General features: G+C 36.6%; 1 protein-coding gene across 1 annotated transcript in view; it reads right to left on the bottom strand.

Annotated features, from left to right (window-relative positions):
* LOC150095962 (fatty-acid amide hydrolase 2-like) overlaps nucleotides 1-14,441 on the bottom strand; it is a 118,026-nt gene that overhangs the window by 89,835 nt on the left and 13,750 nt on the right. Inside the window, exon 3 of the mRNA XM_090408965.1 lies at nucleotides 3,170-3,386. Coding sequence (XP_090265091.1) covers nucleotides 3,170-3,386 — 217 coding nt within the window. The remainder of the gene's footprint in view (nucleotides 1-3,169; nucleotides 3,387-14,441) is intronic.

The raw sequence follows: 14,441 nt of genomic DNA, 5'->3' as shown, positions 1-14,441 counted from the left end.
TAGCGTATCCGCTCTCCAGCCAAAAGGCTGCAGGTTCGAATCCTGCCGTGGGCATGAATGTTTGTGTTTGTCTGTGGAAAAACTAGTGGTGGTCGTCAGTGGTAGATGGCGTTGGTGTAGTTGTGATCAGTTGGTGGATTGAGTGGTGGAGACAGAGTTGTAGAGCAGGTGCCCTCTCTCGATGAGTCTATGGACTCCTTGGAGGTGTCTAATAATAATAATAATAATAATAATAATAATAATAATAATATGTCTGCTTGCTATAACAGTGACATTTTTTTTCTGTTTAAAATTCCTTTCTATCTAAATTACAGACTTACTTCAACTTACTAACTTTAGATAATTATGTCTGTCATGATCCTGTTTACATTGATAGTGTGAGTCCAATAAAATATCGCTAGACAATGTATTCATTAGTTTGTTTTGTATTCTTATGGAGGTGGGAGATAATACTATTAAAGTGCTGTTAAAAATTATGGTTATCATTTACCAGTCCTGGTAACTGATGAAATGGAAAAAGAATCAGGGTAGGTGTGCAGAGTGATACAATATTCATATGAATTCTTATGAAGAGAACGCCTTAATGGCAATTTTTTTTATACATATTGACGAGTGTCAAGATCACTTGTAATAATCCTATATTCAATGTGCTTGGCCATAATAAATGAAATGACAACATTATAGAAAGTCAGCAAAAAAAAAAAAAGATTATGTAAGGATGACATTAATTGGAGAAAATAGTATAAGAACAACTGCTGTGGAAGATATAGTGGTGAAACTTAATGAGCAGTTCATAAAGGTCTTTCATTCTTGTGAAAGTGAGATCATGGAGTCTGAGAGCAGTTGATGATGGGGAGGAGAGACCGATTGTAAGTGAGCAAGAGGTATATGGGGAATTGAGCAAACTTGATGTTCATAAGGCTGTGGGACTCAATAATATATCACCATGTATTCTGAAGGAATGTTCCAGGGAGTTGGCATCTGCCTTGACAAATTTTTTAATATGAGTCTTGCACTGGATCAAGTTCCAAATGAGTGGAAGGAGGGCAAGATTGTGCCCTTCATAAGGGAGGTGATAGAACTCAAGCATCAAATTGTAGGCCTATCTGTATGTCAAGTGTTGTCAGGAGAAGCTGGTGAAAACTAGGATCCAAATTTGGATCATCATCTGAATCATCAGCAGATGATGGAGCATTCACCTTATTGTGATGGGTGGGTGGGTGGACTGCTGGAACATAGCCTTCCTTTGGTAGATCCGTGCTTCCATTATCTTTGATGGAAGCATGGTTTTCTTGAGGTCGTGTTTTGGTAGTCTACTTGCTTGTTGCAATAAGGTGACAGCTTCATTGGACAGAGGGAAGGGATACACAATAGTATACTTAGATTTTGCAAAGGCTTCTGATAGATTACTGCATGATAAGTTAATAGTCCAACTAGAGTGGATGGGGTTGGATATTAGATTAGTGCATTGGATCGGAGACTGGCTATCTGAAAGGTATCAGTGAGTTGTGTATGGTGGAGCAATATTCCAGAAGAAGAAAATCACTAGTGGTTTACCTCAGGAATCTGTTTTAGGATCATTGCTGTTTAACCTGTATGTTAATGATATTGGCAAAGATTTGGAAGGGGATATTCAGTTCTTTTCAGATGATGCAAAGTTGGGATGAACTATGAAGAAACAGAAGATGTTGTGGCCTTACAAGTAGACTTGAATAGATTGAGTGAATGAGCACAGGAATGGGGATGCTAGTTCCATGTTGCAAAATGTAAGGTTTTAAAATTTGGGAAACAAAGTTGAGATGTAGAATTTATGCTTGGTGTGGATATATTGTTGGAGGTGGAGGAAATAAGAGATCTTGGAATGATAGTGGATAAGGATCTGAAATTTAGGGGACACATTGCCAAAATTGTGAGGACAACATAATGAATACTGGAAATGATGAGGAGGACACTGACTTCTGGAAATAAGGAGATTCTTGTTCCATTGTATAAGGCTCTGATTATGCCACACATGGACTACTGTGCACAGATTTGATCACATGGTTTTCAAAAGGATGAAGAGATGTTGAAAAGGGGTTAGAGGCGACTGACTAAGGTAGTTTCTGATCTCTAGAATGTCAAATATGAGAAAAGGTTGAGAATATGCAATTTACAGAGTCTGGGATAGGAGGAAGACAGGTGGTATGATAGAGACCTACAAGTTAGTAAGGGGTTGTTATGGGATCAATGTTGAAAAGATTTTACAGAAAACGGTGGAAGATTAGGGGAGAACCAGAGGTCATCCCTTGAAGCTGTATAAGGAGGATGTGAGCAAGGGAATGAGGAGCAGGTTTTTTGCATGTAGAGTTGTGAATGATTGGAATGCCTTGCCTGAGAGGGTGGTGTTTGCAGAGAATTTGAGTGTGTTTAAGGTGCAGTATGATGAGCTGTGTGTGTATGACAAAAGACCTCCTAGATGTGTTTGATTTCGTGGGGTCTTAGGGTAATAATGATAATAATATACCCATATATTAATAATTCCATAATAACTTCTAATAATAACTTGCTAATTTCTCTTTTATCATTTCGCTCTTACTCTATTTATTCACATAACTCTTAGTAAGCAGTTGTACATTGTTTATATAAGATGTGCCGTAACCTGTTTTCCCTAAAACTCATCATTCCATGGAACTGATGTTAACTGAATTTGGAGCTTTCAATAATCATTCAGCTTAGAGTTCCACATACATTCTCTCAGGATGTGTACTATCCCCTGATAGACTGCTTTCTAAATCAGTATCTCATGATCACTGTCTTTAATTGCTGGCAGTGTTGATTCCTCATTCACAACCATATCCTGTGAGAATATTACCAAATCCAATATACTAAAGCTTTCTGTTCCTTCCATAAGATGATGCCAAATATGCCATGCCTGTCTAGAATTTGTGAAAAATGAAAAACAATATTCTTTATACACGAATTAGTTTATGAAATATCCATTAAAAGTAATCTCATAAAAAATTAATTCCACATTAATGACTATAATCGAAGTATTCAAAATGAATACCTGATCTCATTTCCTGTACCACAAGATAGGATAGAAGATTTAATAAATGTTTTAAAGTAAACAAAGCAGCAACAACAACAACAACAACAAAATATATGTATATATTAAAAAAAAAACACTTGCCTTTAACACCAATTGCCTCTTTAGTAGTAAATGGAATTCCTAAAAATGGTTGGTCTTTAGATAGTTCTTCTGGTTTCTCATGAGAAGAAATTAATTCATCAACTTTTCTTGCATCTTCTAGAGCTTCTTGAAATCGCTGATCAACAACAGCATTTATTACTGTCTGAACTTCTTTTATTCTAATAATGTAAGCCTTTATTAAATCCACACTCTTCAGCTAAAGAAAAGAAGTTTAATGTCAATGTATAAATATACAAGGTATATACATAAAGAGAACAGAATATCTGCATATTTTTTCAAAGAAGTAAATGAAGATTTACATATAAAAGTGTGAGTCATAAAATAAAGACGTTCTAGGAATTTAAATTTATCTTTCTATTCCACCCAATCTGAAAACTTGAAGTGTGTTAGTACTATGGCTAAATCAAGAGTCAAACAGAAAAGAGAAAATAATTGATGGTGCTTTTAAACAATTGCAAATTGAGTTTTTGCAAAGTATGTTTCATAGGACAGAAGCAGTATGATTGAATGAGAAGTAGATGAATGAATAATAAAAACAGAAGCTTGCTGATACGGAGAGGTGATTGGATTGATGACATACCTTGAATTTGCTTTGCAAATAACAAGTTGTGATTTGAATACCACTGAGAAATGGATGTTTGTGGAAACCTATAGACAGATGGACTTGCACAGGATGCTGCAAGTCATCTATCTAAATGTTGGTTGTCAATTAAATTGAAGATGCGAAGAAATTATATTCTTGTTTCATCCTTGATCTAAGCGTAAGCAAACAAAGTATGCATGTGAATTATCTTCATGACTTTGTTTGGTTACACTTGGATCAAGGATGAAACAAGAATATAATTTCTTGGCATCTTCAATTTAATTTATAACCAAGAGAAAACACTTTCAACAAGTAACTCTAATCCAGTGTATTTTATAAGGTGTTATAACTTTTCACTACTTGTATGTGAGAATTATATGACATATATATTACTTCAACCTTGGTGTCTCTTCTGGGTCTGACTCCCACTGATGAGAGTTTGATGAATTTAGTAATGATCTTTTTCGGTCACTCAGTGAGATTTATAGTGACCTAGAGATTATAGAGATTTATAGATATATAGTGACCGAGTGTAAATCACTCAGTTTTTGGAGAAGTACCCTTGCACTTTAACAGTAGCTCAGTAAAGATCAAAAATCAGTCTGGGTAGTGGTCTTTCCCAGAATGCATAGCATTATACACACCTGAAGAGATGCGTGCTCTGCATTATGGAATACTAAGGCAAGTAATGTGAAATCACAGCCTGTATACAAATACACAAGGTAGACACTAGTTGTGAAGATAATTCAGATGCAATTTCTATTTGTTTACACTTGGGTAAAGGATGAAACAAGAATATCATAATTTTTTGGCATCTTTAATTTAATTCATCCATCTGAAGATCTCCACAAACATCCATTTCTCAGGGGTATAATTTCACAATGAATCTTTAGCCTCTGTGAAGGTTTGTAATAATAATAATAATAATAATGGATGCCTGAAGTGATTTTGAAGAAGATGCAGAATTATAGAGTTCAGATAAGCAATGCTTGCAGAAGTATCTGCTGAAGATGTATATAGCATAAATTCAGTATTGTGTATTGGGAAGTGGGAGTTAAATGAATCAATATTGATTCACTTAAATTGATTAATTTCATTCATAACCATCATTTTGTTGACTAATTTGGGATTTTTAAGCAAGTTTCTCCAATGGCTGAAATATTCCCAATAACAGGAGGAGTGTTCCACACATGGATGGACCTAGGATTTTGAAAAGAAGCAGGATAACTCATATATATATATATAAATAATTTAAGAGTAATGGCAGTTCATAGATACTCTTCTGTCAGTCACAATATACAACAGTGAAACTTAAACTTTTAAGTTTTATTGTTGGCTCTGTTTTAAGATGTGAAAGACTCTTAGCTTGATATCATCTGTAGCAGACGTTTGCTAATGGGAGACTGGTTGTCTGATATATACCTGCGTGATGTGTAGGGAGAGGCAATGTCTAGAAGGAAAGGTGAAATACATTGGGAGATACTGGATGGGGATATGCAGTTATTTGCATTAGGAAGGGTTGAAACAAATATCACAGATACAGTGATTTGAATATCATGTCTTGTGTAATCATATGAGTAGAGTGATAAGATGCTGGCAAGAAGCAAGGCTTCTTTGATACAGTCATTTTTTTTCCTGGACTTTGAAAAGACATATAATAGGATGCTGCACACGATAAATTGATAGTTAAGTTGCAGTGTACAAGTTTTGTATACAGGAATAGATGATTAGATTAGAAGACTTTTGGTAGATAGGAGAATTTCCAATATGTAGCAGAGTTGTGTATGGGGAAGCAGTATCAGGGAACAGGAAGATTACAAATAGGGTTCCACAAGGTTCAGTACTAGAACAGTTACAATTTAATCTTTATGTCAAAGTTATTGTCTCACTAGATTACAGAGAGATGTTCAGTTGTTTGCAGATGATGATGTGAATCACAGCAGGGTTCTTAGTTTTAGTGATGATGTATGACTCTTCATGGCATTTAGAAATATTGGAAAATGAATGGATCCTCCGTTTAATGTAGCTAAATGTAAGGTTTGAAATTTGGGATCCACAGGTAGGAGAGTGCATGTTCTGTTGATGGAGATACCTTGAAAAAAGTGAAGGATGCAAGGAATTTTTGAATGATGGTAAATAGGCATTTGAAGTTCAGAGTATATATATATATTGTAAATGTTGTGAAGATAGCCTAGTGAGTGAGTGAGTTTCAGGAGTGTATGATAGACATTGTGTTATCTAGATTAGCATGAATACAGTAGTTGGATTGGATAGCATGTTGGTTCATATGTTATGAGAATGCACAAAAGAACTGCCAGTGCCTCTAACTTCACTGTTTAATCTAAGTTTCAACACTTAGCAAGGTTTCAAGAGAGTGAAAAGAGAATAAAATAGTTTCTTGACATAAAGGAGGATTCAAGACAAAAAAAGTAACAAATTACAGACCAGTTAGTATAACAGGAATGATGATCAGGTTCTTGGGAAAGTGTTGATTAAAGGTAGAATTCAGAAATGGATTATTATTATTATTATTATTATTATTATTATTATTATTATTATTATTATGGGAAACTCCATGGAAGTCCTTAGACTTATCGAGTGAGGCCTTAACATCATGTCACGAACTATTCAGAATATGCACAGTATCTATTATACTTTGCTTTGAACTTTCACCCACAACAGACTCTGGCAACCTATTCCACTCATTCACCACTCTCCAAGTAAAAAACCTAATTCTAACATCCTTACTAACACGCTCTTGCTCAGTTTCCATGGATGGCCCCTAGTTCTCTCATCCCCACACTATTCTGAAAAACTTCCTCTGAATCAATCTTGTAAAAAATTCAGTAATTTGAATGTCTCAATCATCACCACCCCCCTTTTCCACCAATCAGCCAGTTTCTGTAACCCACAAAACTTCAACCTGTTCTTGTAAGGTTCATTCCATAGACCTGCTACCATCTTGATCACTCACCTCTTGAAGATGGGGTCTTATCAAGGCTAGAGGAACAACAACCTGCTTGTCTCTGCTCATCAAAGTATCCATCAGTAACCAAGTGATCTGATGAGCTGCTTTAGTCACTTTTGCTATGCGCCCCCCCTAAACTTTCACTCCCTATCCGCTAACACTCCCAAGTCTCTGGTTTCATAAATTTCCTGGATATAAGTTTATTAACTATTGCTTTACTTTGCATCATCAGCAGATAACTGAACAGTTCCTCTCAGATCCTTTCCTATATCATTAATGAAGAAATTAAATAGCAGTGGTCCAAGAACAGAACCCTGCAGCACACCACTAGTCACAGGCTTTCTTTTGGACTACTCCTGAATAAACCAATCTCTGATATCTCTCCATCAACCACCCTCCTCTCCATCTCACCAACCCTATATCCATCCCCATGTGCTGTAGTTTACTGATTAGAATTCCATGTGGTATCCTGTCAAGGGCCTTTCAAAGTCCAGCAGTATCATGTAAACCCATTACCCTTGTCAAATTCAGCTGTCACTGTATTATAAAATGTGAGCAAGTAACAACTGAGGCATTATGTACCCTTCAAAACCATGCTACTCCCATAACAGTATCCCATTTCCATATATCCATTTCTGTATTTTGCTGTTGACCAACTTCTCCAATATTTTGACAATGACTCCTGATATGCTGGAGTGGTCGGCAATTTGCTACATCAGTCTTGGCGTCTCCTTTATGCAATGGAACCATTTTCCCCTCTTTCCAGCCCTCTGGACTAACCCAGAGCTGAGACTTAGATTAAACAATATGGTCAAGGCACTAACAATTGAAATGAAAAGTGTATGCTTAGGAATATGATACTCCATGATGGGCAGCATAATTCTGTAAATGGTTACACCATGATATTGCTGAATTTTGCAAAAGTGTTTTTTGAAAGAATACTACATGAGAAAACTAATACATAAGTAGCAAATCAGAATGGTATGAAACTAGCAGCATGGATGGAGGGAGATATAACTGATAATCAGACACTAGATAGTAGCATATGGTGGAGTGGAATCTAGGAGAACAAGGCTAACTAGTGGTGTGTCTGAAGACTATATTAGGGCTGCTACTGTTTAATTTGTATGTTAATGATACATAGAATGATTTCAGATGAAGTCTTCAGTTGCATAAACCTGGGAAGGTAATAGAGATATCCTGCACGGTGATTTAACTAAATTGGTAGTATGGACAAAGGATAACGGTTCTCAATTTAATGCGACAAAGTGTTTAGGATAATTGTACTTTGTGATGAAAAGATTACATACCATATATTACATTGATAATATTAAATTGTCGGAAATTGATAAGACTAGGTATGATGATTGGGATATTTCCAATATTGATATTCAGGAGAAGAGTGAACATGACTCAAGTAACCAGGCCATTTTACTTGCTGAGGTGCAACCAAAAAAAAAAAAAACACACACACAGAATTGCCACTGTTAATTAAGAGGAAGACCTCGGAGTAGATATCTTCATGGTTCTAATATTAAAGACATGAAGACCAATGTGCCATCAATCAAAAATAAACGAATTAGACACACCAGAAGATACCAACAGGCCAATAATGTCGTTCACTAGTGAAGGAAGGTCAGAATTGTCAGAAACTGATTAGCCATTAAATGAGATTTCTGTTTCTCATTCAAATATATATCCTAGTTCAACTCAGAACTTATTTCCATCTGTACAGAGTCCAATGTTGGTAAAAAGATCACAACAAAGTGAAGATGCAATAATAGAAATGGAGGAATCACAGGCAGTGACAACATCTTTTGACAGTTTGCTCCAAGATCCAATGTTAATCCCAGTAATGAATGCGACGCCTATTCTTAATACTGTTGAGTTAATTGAAACTCACTCAAACAGCATAGAATCAGGGTCAAGTGGAGATGGCCAAATATTAGTTCCTTGTTCTGTGTCACCTGCATTATCTACTTCTTGTCGAGTTGCACAAAGTATGATAAAAGATATTGAACCTGGTGTCTCACTCGTATTACCTAGAGCTGCAGTTTCACCTTTTGCCAGTTCTTCACATCAAGATAGTATTTCCATGATGATGTCTTGGGATACATCCAGGCCTACTGCTGTTAAGTCAATCATTCACTCAGCAACTTCCACTACACGATCAGAATATCTCTCAGGAGAAGAAAAATGAGTCAATTAATTATCCTTGGATTTACTTGTCAGAATATCCATTCTGCTGCAGATGCTGCACAACCAAAAATATCCAGAGACATAATATGAAACTACATGAAAATGTCAGACATGAATATATATTGGATTGGGACATGAAAGCAGAGCAAGAGATGAAGGCAAGATGAGGCAAGAGACTTCATATTGCATGCAGTTCATCTCAGCAGGCGTGAAATAGAACAGTTCAAAGAGTGAAAAAGAGTAGAAGGAAAGATGCCATACGAAAGATGTAACGAATGATTCGAGAGTGACTCTCTATGGAGATTCCATTATAAGAGGTGTGGTGAATGAGAAGGTGCATAAGGTTTGTTTTCCTGGTGGTAGAATGGAGAGAATGATTGAAGCGTTGGATATGAGGAATAAGAGAGCACAAGAGTTGGTGGTTGTGGTAGGGACAAATGATTTGGATAGGAACAAGGAAAATGTAAGATTAGATATAAGGAGAGTAAAAGATAATAGTGTGGTAGGAGAGGTAGTCAGTGTGTTGCCAAAGTATGATAGTGATGAATTGAGGAGGCAAGCAAAGATTATAAATGATATATTAGCACAGTTATATAAGGAGAAGAGAGTGCATTTTGTGAATGCGTGGGGAAAATTTGAGGGATGGATGGAATTGTATGAAGAAAATGGGCTGCATTTAAATGGTTTTGGTGTGAGTCAGCTGGAGAGATTGTTACTGGCAGGAGAGGTAATGACTGTAATGAATAGATCTGAGGTGGTGCGAGGTGACATGAAAGAGCAAAAAAGCAGGGTAGGGAGAGGTACTTGCTCACTTACAAATGGAGAGGTGAATATTATGAATAAAGTAAATGAGAGTGTGGAAGCACAACATAAACAGGGAAATGGGAGGAGTCAGGATGGATGGGGAGACACTTTATGAAACATGCGGATGTTGAATTCAGAGGTGAATGTGTGAGCGGGCAAACACAGATTGAGATGGCACGGGATGGGTTGGAAGAGTTTAGGTGTGAGGAAAGTTGTAGAATTGGTGATAATATGGAAGAAGTGACTGGGAAAGGTATTGAAGAGTCATATCAGAGAAGTGACGTTCGTAGGACTTGTAGAACCAGTAATGATTTCTTATGTTTATTTACTAATGATAGAAGTATTCAAAAGTGGAACGAAATTGTTACTTTGCTTGAGTCTATTCACTTCAAAATTGTTGGTATAAGCGAGATGTGGTTAGATGACAATGAGATCCTGACAGGAATAGAGATGAATGAATATGATATTTTTCGTGAAGACAGACAGGGAAGAAAGGAAAAGGAGGAGTATTGTTGATGGTAGCAGATGAGTTGTGCCCATCTAATGTGGATTTACAAGGTGCAAATAATGGCAGCAGTTTTGAAGCAATATGGTGTGAGGTAGAAGTAAACAGGATGAAATATTTAGTTGGGTGTTGCTATAGACCTGGTAATATGGAGGGCAATGAGAAGGAAATATATAGACAAATTGGTCTGGCTAGCAAGAAATGAGTGGACAACTTTAATTATGGTAATATAGACTGGAACCAAGAAACTGCATCTGGGGGTAAAGAAAATGAATTTTTGGAGATTTTGAAAGACAATTACCTTAGGCAGTACATAACGGTGGGTACATGAAGAGAAAGAGTATTGGATTTCATCATCTCATCAGATGATGTTATTATAAATGAGGTGTCAAATCTTCCACCAGTTGGTGAGAGTGACCACGAAGTGATCACTTGCAGGGTGACCAGTGATTCGAGGACTTTTATTATTATTATTATTATTATTAAACAAGACCTCACGGAGTCAAAGACTCATCTAGGAGATCCTTTTATCTCACACACATCTCATCATACCGTGTCTTAAACATATTCAAACTCCTTGCAGACACCACACTCTCAGGCAAGGCATTCCAATCATTCACAACTCTGCACGAAAAAAACCTGCCTCTCATTCCCCTACTCACACCCTCTTTATACAGTTTCCAGGGATGACCTCTGGTTCTCCCCTGATCTCCCACTATTCTCTGTAGAACTTCTCCACCATTGATCCTATAACAACCCCTTACCAACTTGTAGGTCTCTATCATATCTCCCTTCTTCCTTCTCTCCACTAGACTCTGCAAATTACATCTTTTCAATCTTTCCTCATACTTGACATTCCAGAGGTCAGAAACTACCTTAGTCAGTCGCCTTTCGACCCTTTCCAACATCTCTTCATCCTTCTGAAAACCAGGTGACCAAATCTGGGCACAATAGTCCATGTGTGGCCTAATCAAAGCCTTATATAATGGAACAAGAATTTCCCTACTTCTACATGTCAGTGTCCTCCGCATCATTCCCAGAAGTCTTTGTGTTGTCTTCACAGTTTTTGGCGATGTGTCCCCTAAATTTTAGATCCTTATCCACTATCACCCCCAGATCGCTTATTTCCTCTACTTCCAACAATATATTCTCACCAAGCATAAATTCTGCATCCCATCTTTGTTTTCCAAATTTTAAAACCTTACATTTTGCAACATTGAACTCACATCCCCATTTACTTGCCCAATCACTCAATTTATTCAAGTCTTCTTGCAAGGCAACACAACATCTTCACTACTCTTTATGGTTTGTCCCAACTTTGCATCATCTGCAAACAACTGAATATCTCCATCCAAATCTTCGCCAATATCATTAATATACAAGTTAAATAGTAATGGCTCTAAAACAGACCCCTGAGGCACTCCACTAGTGACTTTACTTTTCCTGGATATTGCACCCCCATACACAACTTGTTGATACCTATCAGAAAGGGATATATGTGGAATTATAAGACTGGTAATTATGAAATACTCAGGAAACAGCTTGCTATAATAATTGGAAAGAGGAACTGGATGGAAAGGATATCAGTGCTGCTTGGACCTTACTCAAGAACTGTTTGGTGAATATCAGAGTGTATAAAAAAAAAGATTAAGAAGGTAAATACAGCAGGTGTGAAATGGATGAATCAAGAGAAGGTATGCAGTGTGGAAGAAGAAGATGAAGGTATTATGGAAGAAACACAAGATGAGTTAGTTATAACACCCATTTGCACGAGAAGTACAAAGAGCAGGCAAGGAAGGTGACTCACTTGATAAGGGTAGCGAAAGTGCAGTATGAACAACAGCCAAAAAAAAAATCCTAAGGAGTTTTTATTGATATGTGGTCAGTAATGATAACCACTGCGGAGAATATAGTTGAGATATTTAATGAGCAATTTATAAAGGTATTTCATTCTTATGAATGTGACATGCAGAACTTGAAAGCAGTGGAAAAGAAGGAAGAAGAGGAACTGTTAGTAAGTGAGAGGTAAAGGAAGAATTGAATAGACTTGGTGTAAGTAAAGCTGTTGGACTTAATGCTATTTCATCACGTATTTTGAGGGAATTTTCCAGAGAGTTAACAACAGCTTTTGCATGTCTTGTCAGCTGAGTCAAGTTACAAAAGAGTGGAAAGAGGGTAAAATTGTTCAAATTCATAAGGGAGGTGATAAGAGTAAGGCTTTGAATTATAGGCCAGTCTATGTGTCTGGAGTTGTGGTATTAGAGAAGTTAGTTAGGACTAAGATTCAGAATTGGGTTGACAACAGAAAAATATGCTTTGGGCCAAGCATGAATTTATTAAAGGAAGATCTGGGTGTTGCATTATTCAGTGGTATATTTAGAGTTTGCAAAGCCGTTTGATAAATTGCCACATGACACATTGGAACGGATGGGGCTGAACAGTAGATTAGTTTGCTAGATTGGAGATTGCCTGTCTGATAAGTATCAGTGAGTTGTCTATGGAGGAGCAGTATCCCAGAAGAGGAAAGTTACTAGTGGTATAACACTAGTGGATGAAGACAGATTGACAAAATGCAATTTGCAGAAATTGGTAGATAGAAGGAGGAGAGGGAATATGATCAAGACATATAAGCTTTTAAGAGGTTATTACCAGATTAATGTCGGGGAGGTTTTGCATAGAATGGGTGAAGATAGGAAGAGAACAAGAGGTCATCCCTGGAAGCTGTATATGGAGGCTGTGGGCAATGGAGAGTGGTGAGTGATTGGAATGAATTGCCTGAAAGTGTGGTGAGCACAGAGACAGTGGATACATTTAAGGCGCAGTATGATAAACTGTGTGTATAACAGTGGGCCTCCCACAATGAGTCTTTGACTCCATGAAGATTTTTTATAATAATAATTATAATATTATTATCTTACATTTTTACATTATTATCTTACATAATGATGGGCCGATTTTGAATAAACAAATACATAAAATGTATTTACATTTTATGTATATACATTAAATACATAAAAAGTTAACTTTTGGTTTTATTATATATGTAAATATTACAATAAATATAAAATGATAAAAGGACCTATGTAGCTCATTGGAAGTGACATTTGCATCCTTTGTGCTAGGCCGCCCGAAGAAAGACTTAAGCCTTTCTTCGACTGGATCCTGAGTCAGTCAGTCTGGCATGAGCAAGTGAATTTTTCATCCGTAAACGCAAGAAAATCGATGGTTGAATCCACACTATTGACAATCATGCAGCAGGGTTCAGGACCATGAGATGGCAGCACTTGCCAATCATCTCTTTGTTGGATTCCACTTATAATTACTGATAATCTAGGGCCAGCTATCTCAGATTGGATACTGGTGGAGATTGAACTGCCTGCTCAGTCTCCAAAAGTTAGATAGGGCTAAAATTGGCCTCTGCTACTCCCTATAAGCGGGGGAGAGAAGGTGTTAGCTGATAGTAAAATAATAATGCATTATTTAGGAAAAGAAATTCCTGTATGGTTATCATCTGTATTTAATTGCAATACTTATTAGTTAAAAGCTCTTACCTCGAATTTAGCTTTTTAATTATGTAAATTTAGCTTTTTAATTCTGACAATTTCACCTTAAAGAACTGCAGTGTTGTTTAGAACAATGAGATATTATTTTTACTTTCATTTTTGCCGCCATGTTATGTGTAGTGCCAACCAGCTTGTGCAAATATTATATTTCTGAAGAGAGAGTTGAGATTGTGTGTGTGAAAGAGAGAGAGAGAGAGCAAAACAGAACATGTTATGTTGATTAGAATACAATATGTTCTGAAAATTGGAAGTTGGGGTGGGAAATATAGCACAAAGGAAAGAGGAAAGGATGGGTTTTTTTTTTGTTATTTTTAAGTCAAAAGGTGGAAAAGAGCATTATGAGGGGGAAACAAATAGTCCTACCAAAATTAATGGATAAATTACTTTGAAAAGTAATTTATCAAATTAGAGCATACAGAAAAGTGATAAGAAGAATTATATAGTTTTATCCTGAAGCAATGGACGGTTCCTTTCGACGTGTTAAGCAGCAAGCATGTTCTAGTTGAACACTGGAAAGAGATGAACTTTTTGTACTCAAGAATAAGGAAGAAATTTCCAGAAGAAGAAAAAAAATAATATCCCCTGACATCCCTTATTCCTTTATATAGGGAGTAAGCGAGGCCATTTTA

This window comes from Typopeltis vanoorti, chromosome 19, assembly GCF_054136105.1.
Source record: "Typopeltis vanoorti isolate ZY-2024b chromosome 19, IOZ_Tvanoo_1.0, whole genome shotgun sequence".
Classification (NCBI taxonomy): Eukaryota; Metazoa; Arthropoda; class Arachnida; order Uropygi; family Thelyphonidae; genus Typopeltis; species Typopeltis vanoorti.
The sequence above is the reverse complement of the archived record's forward strand: the minus strand, read 5'-3'. Positions and strand labels throughout refer to the sequence as shown.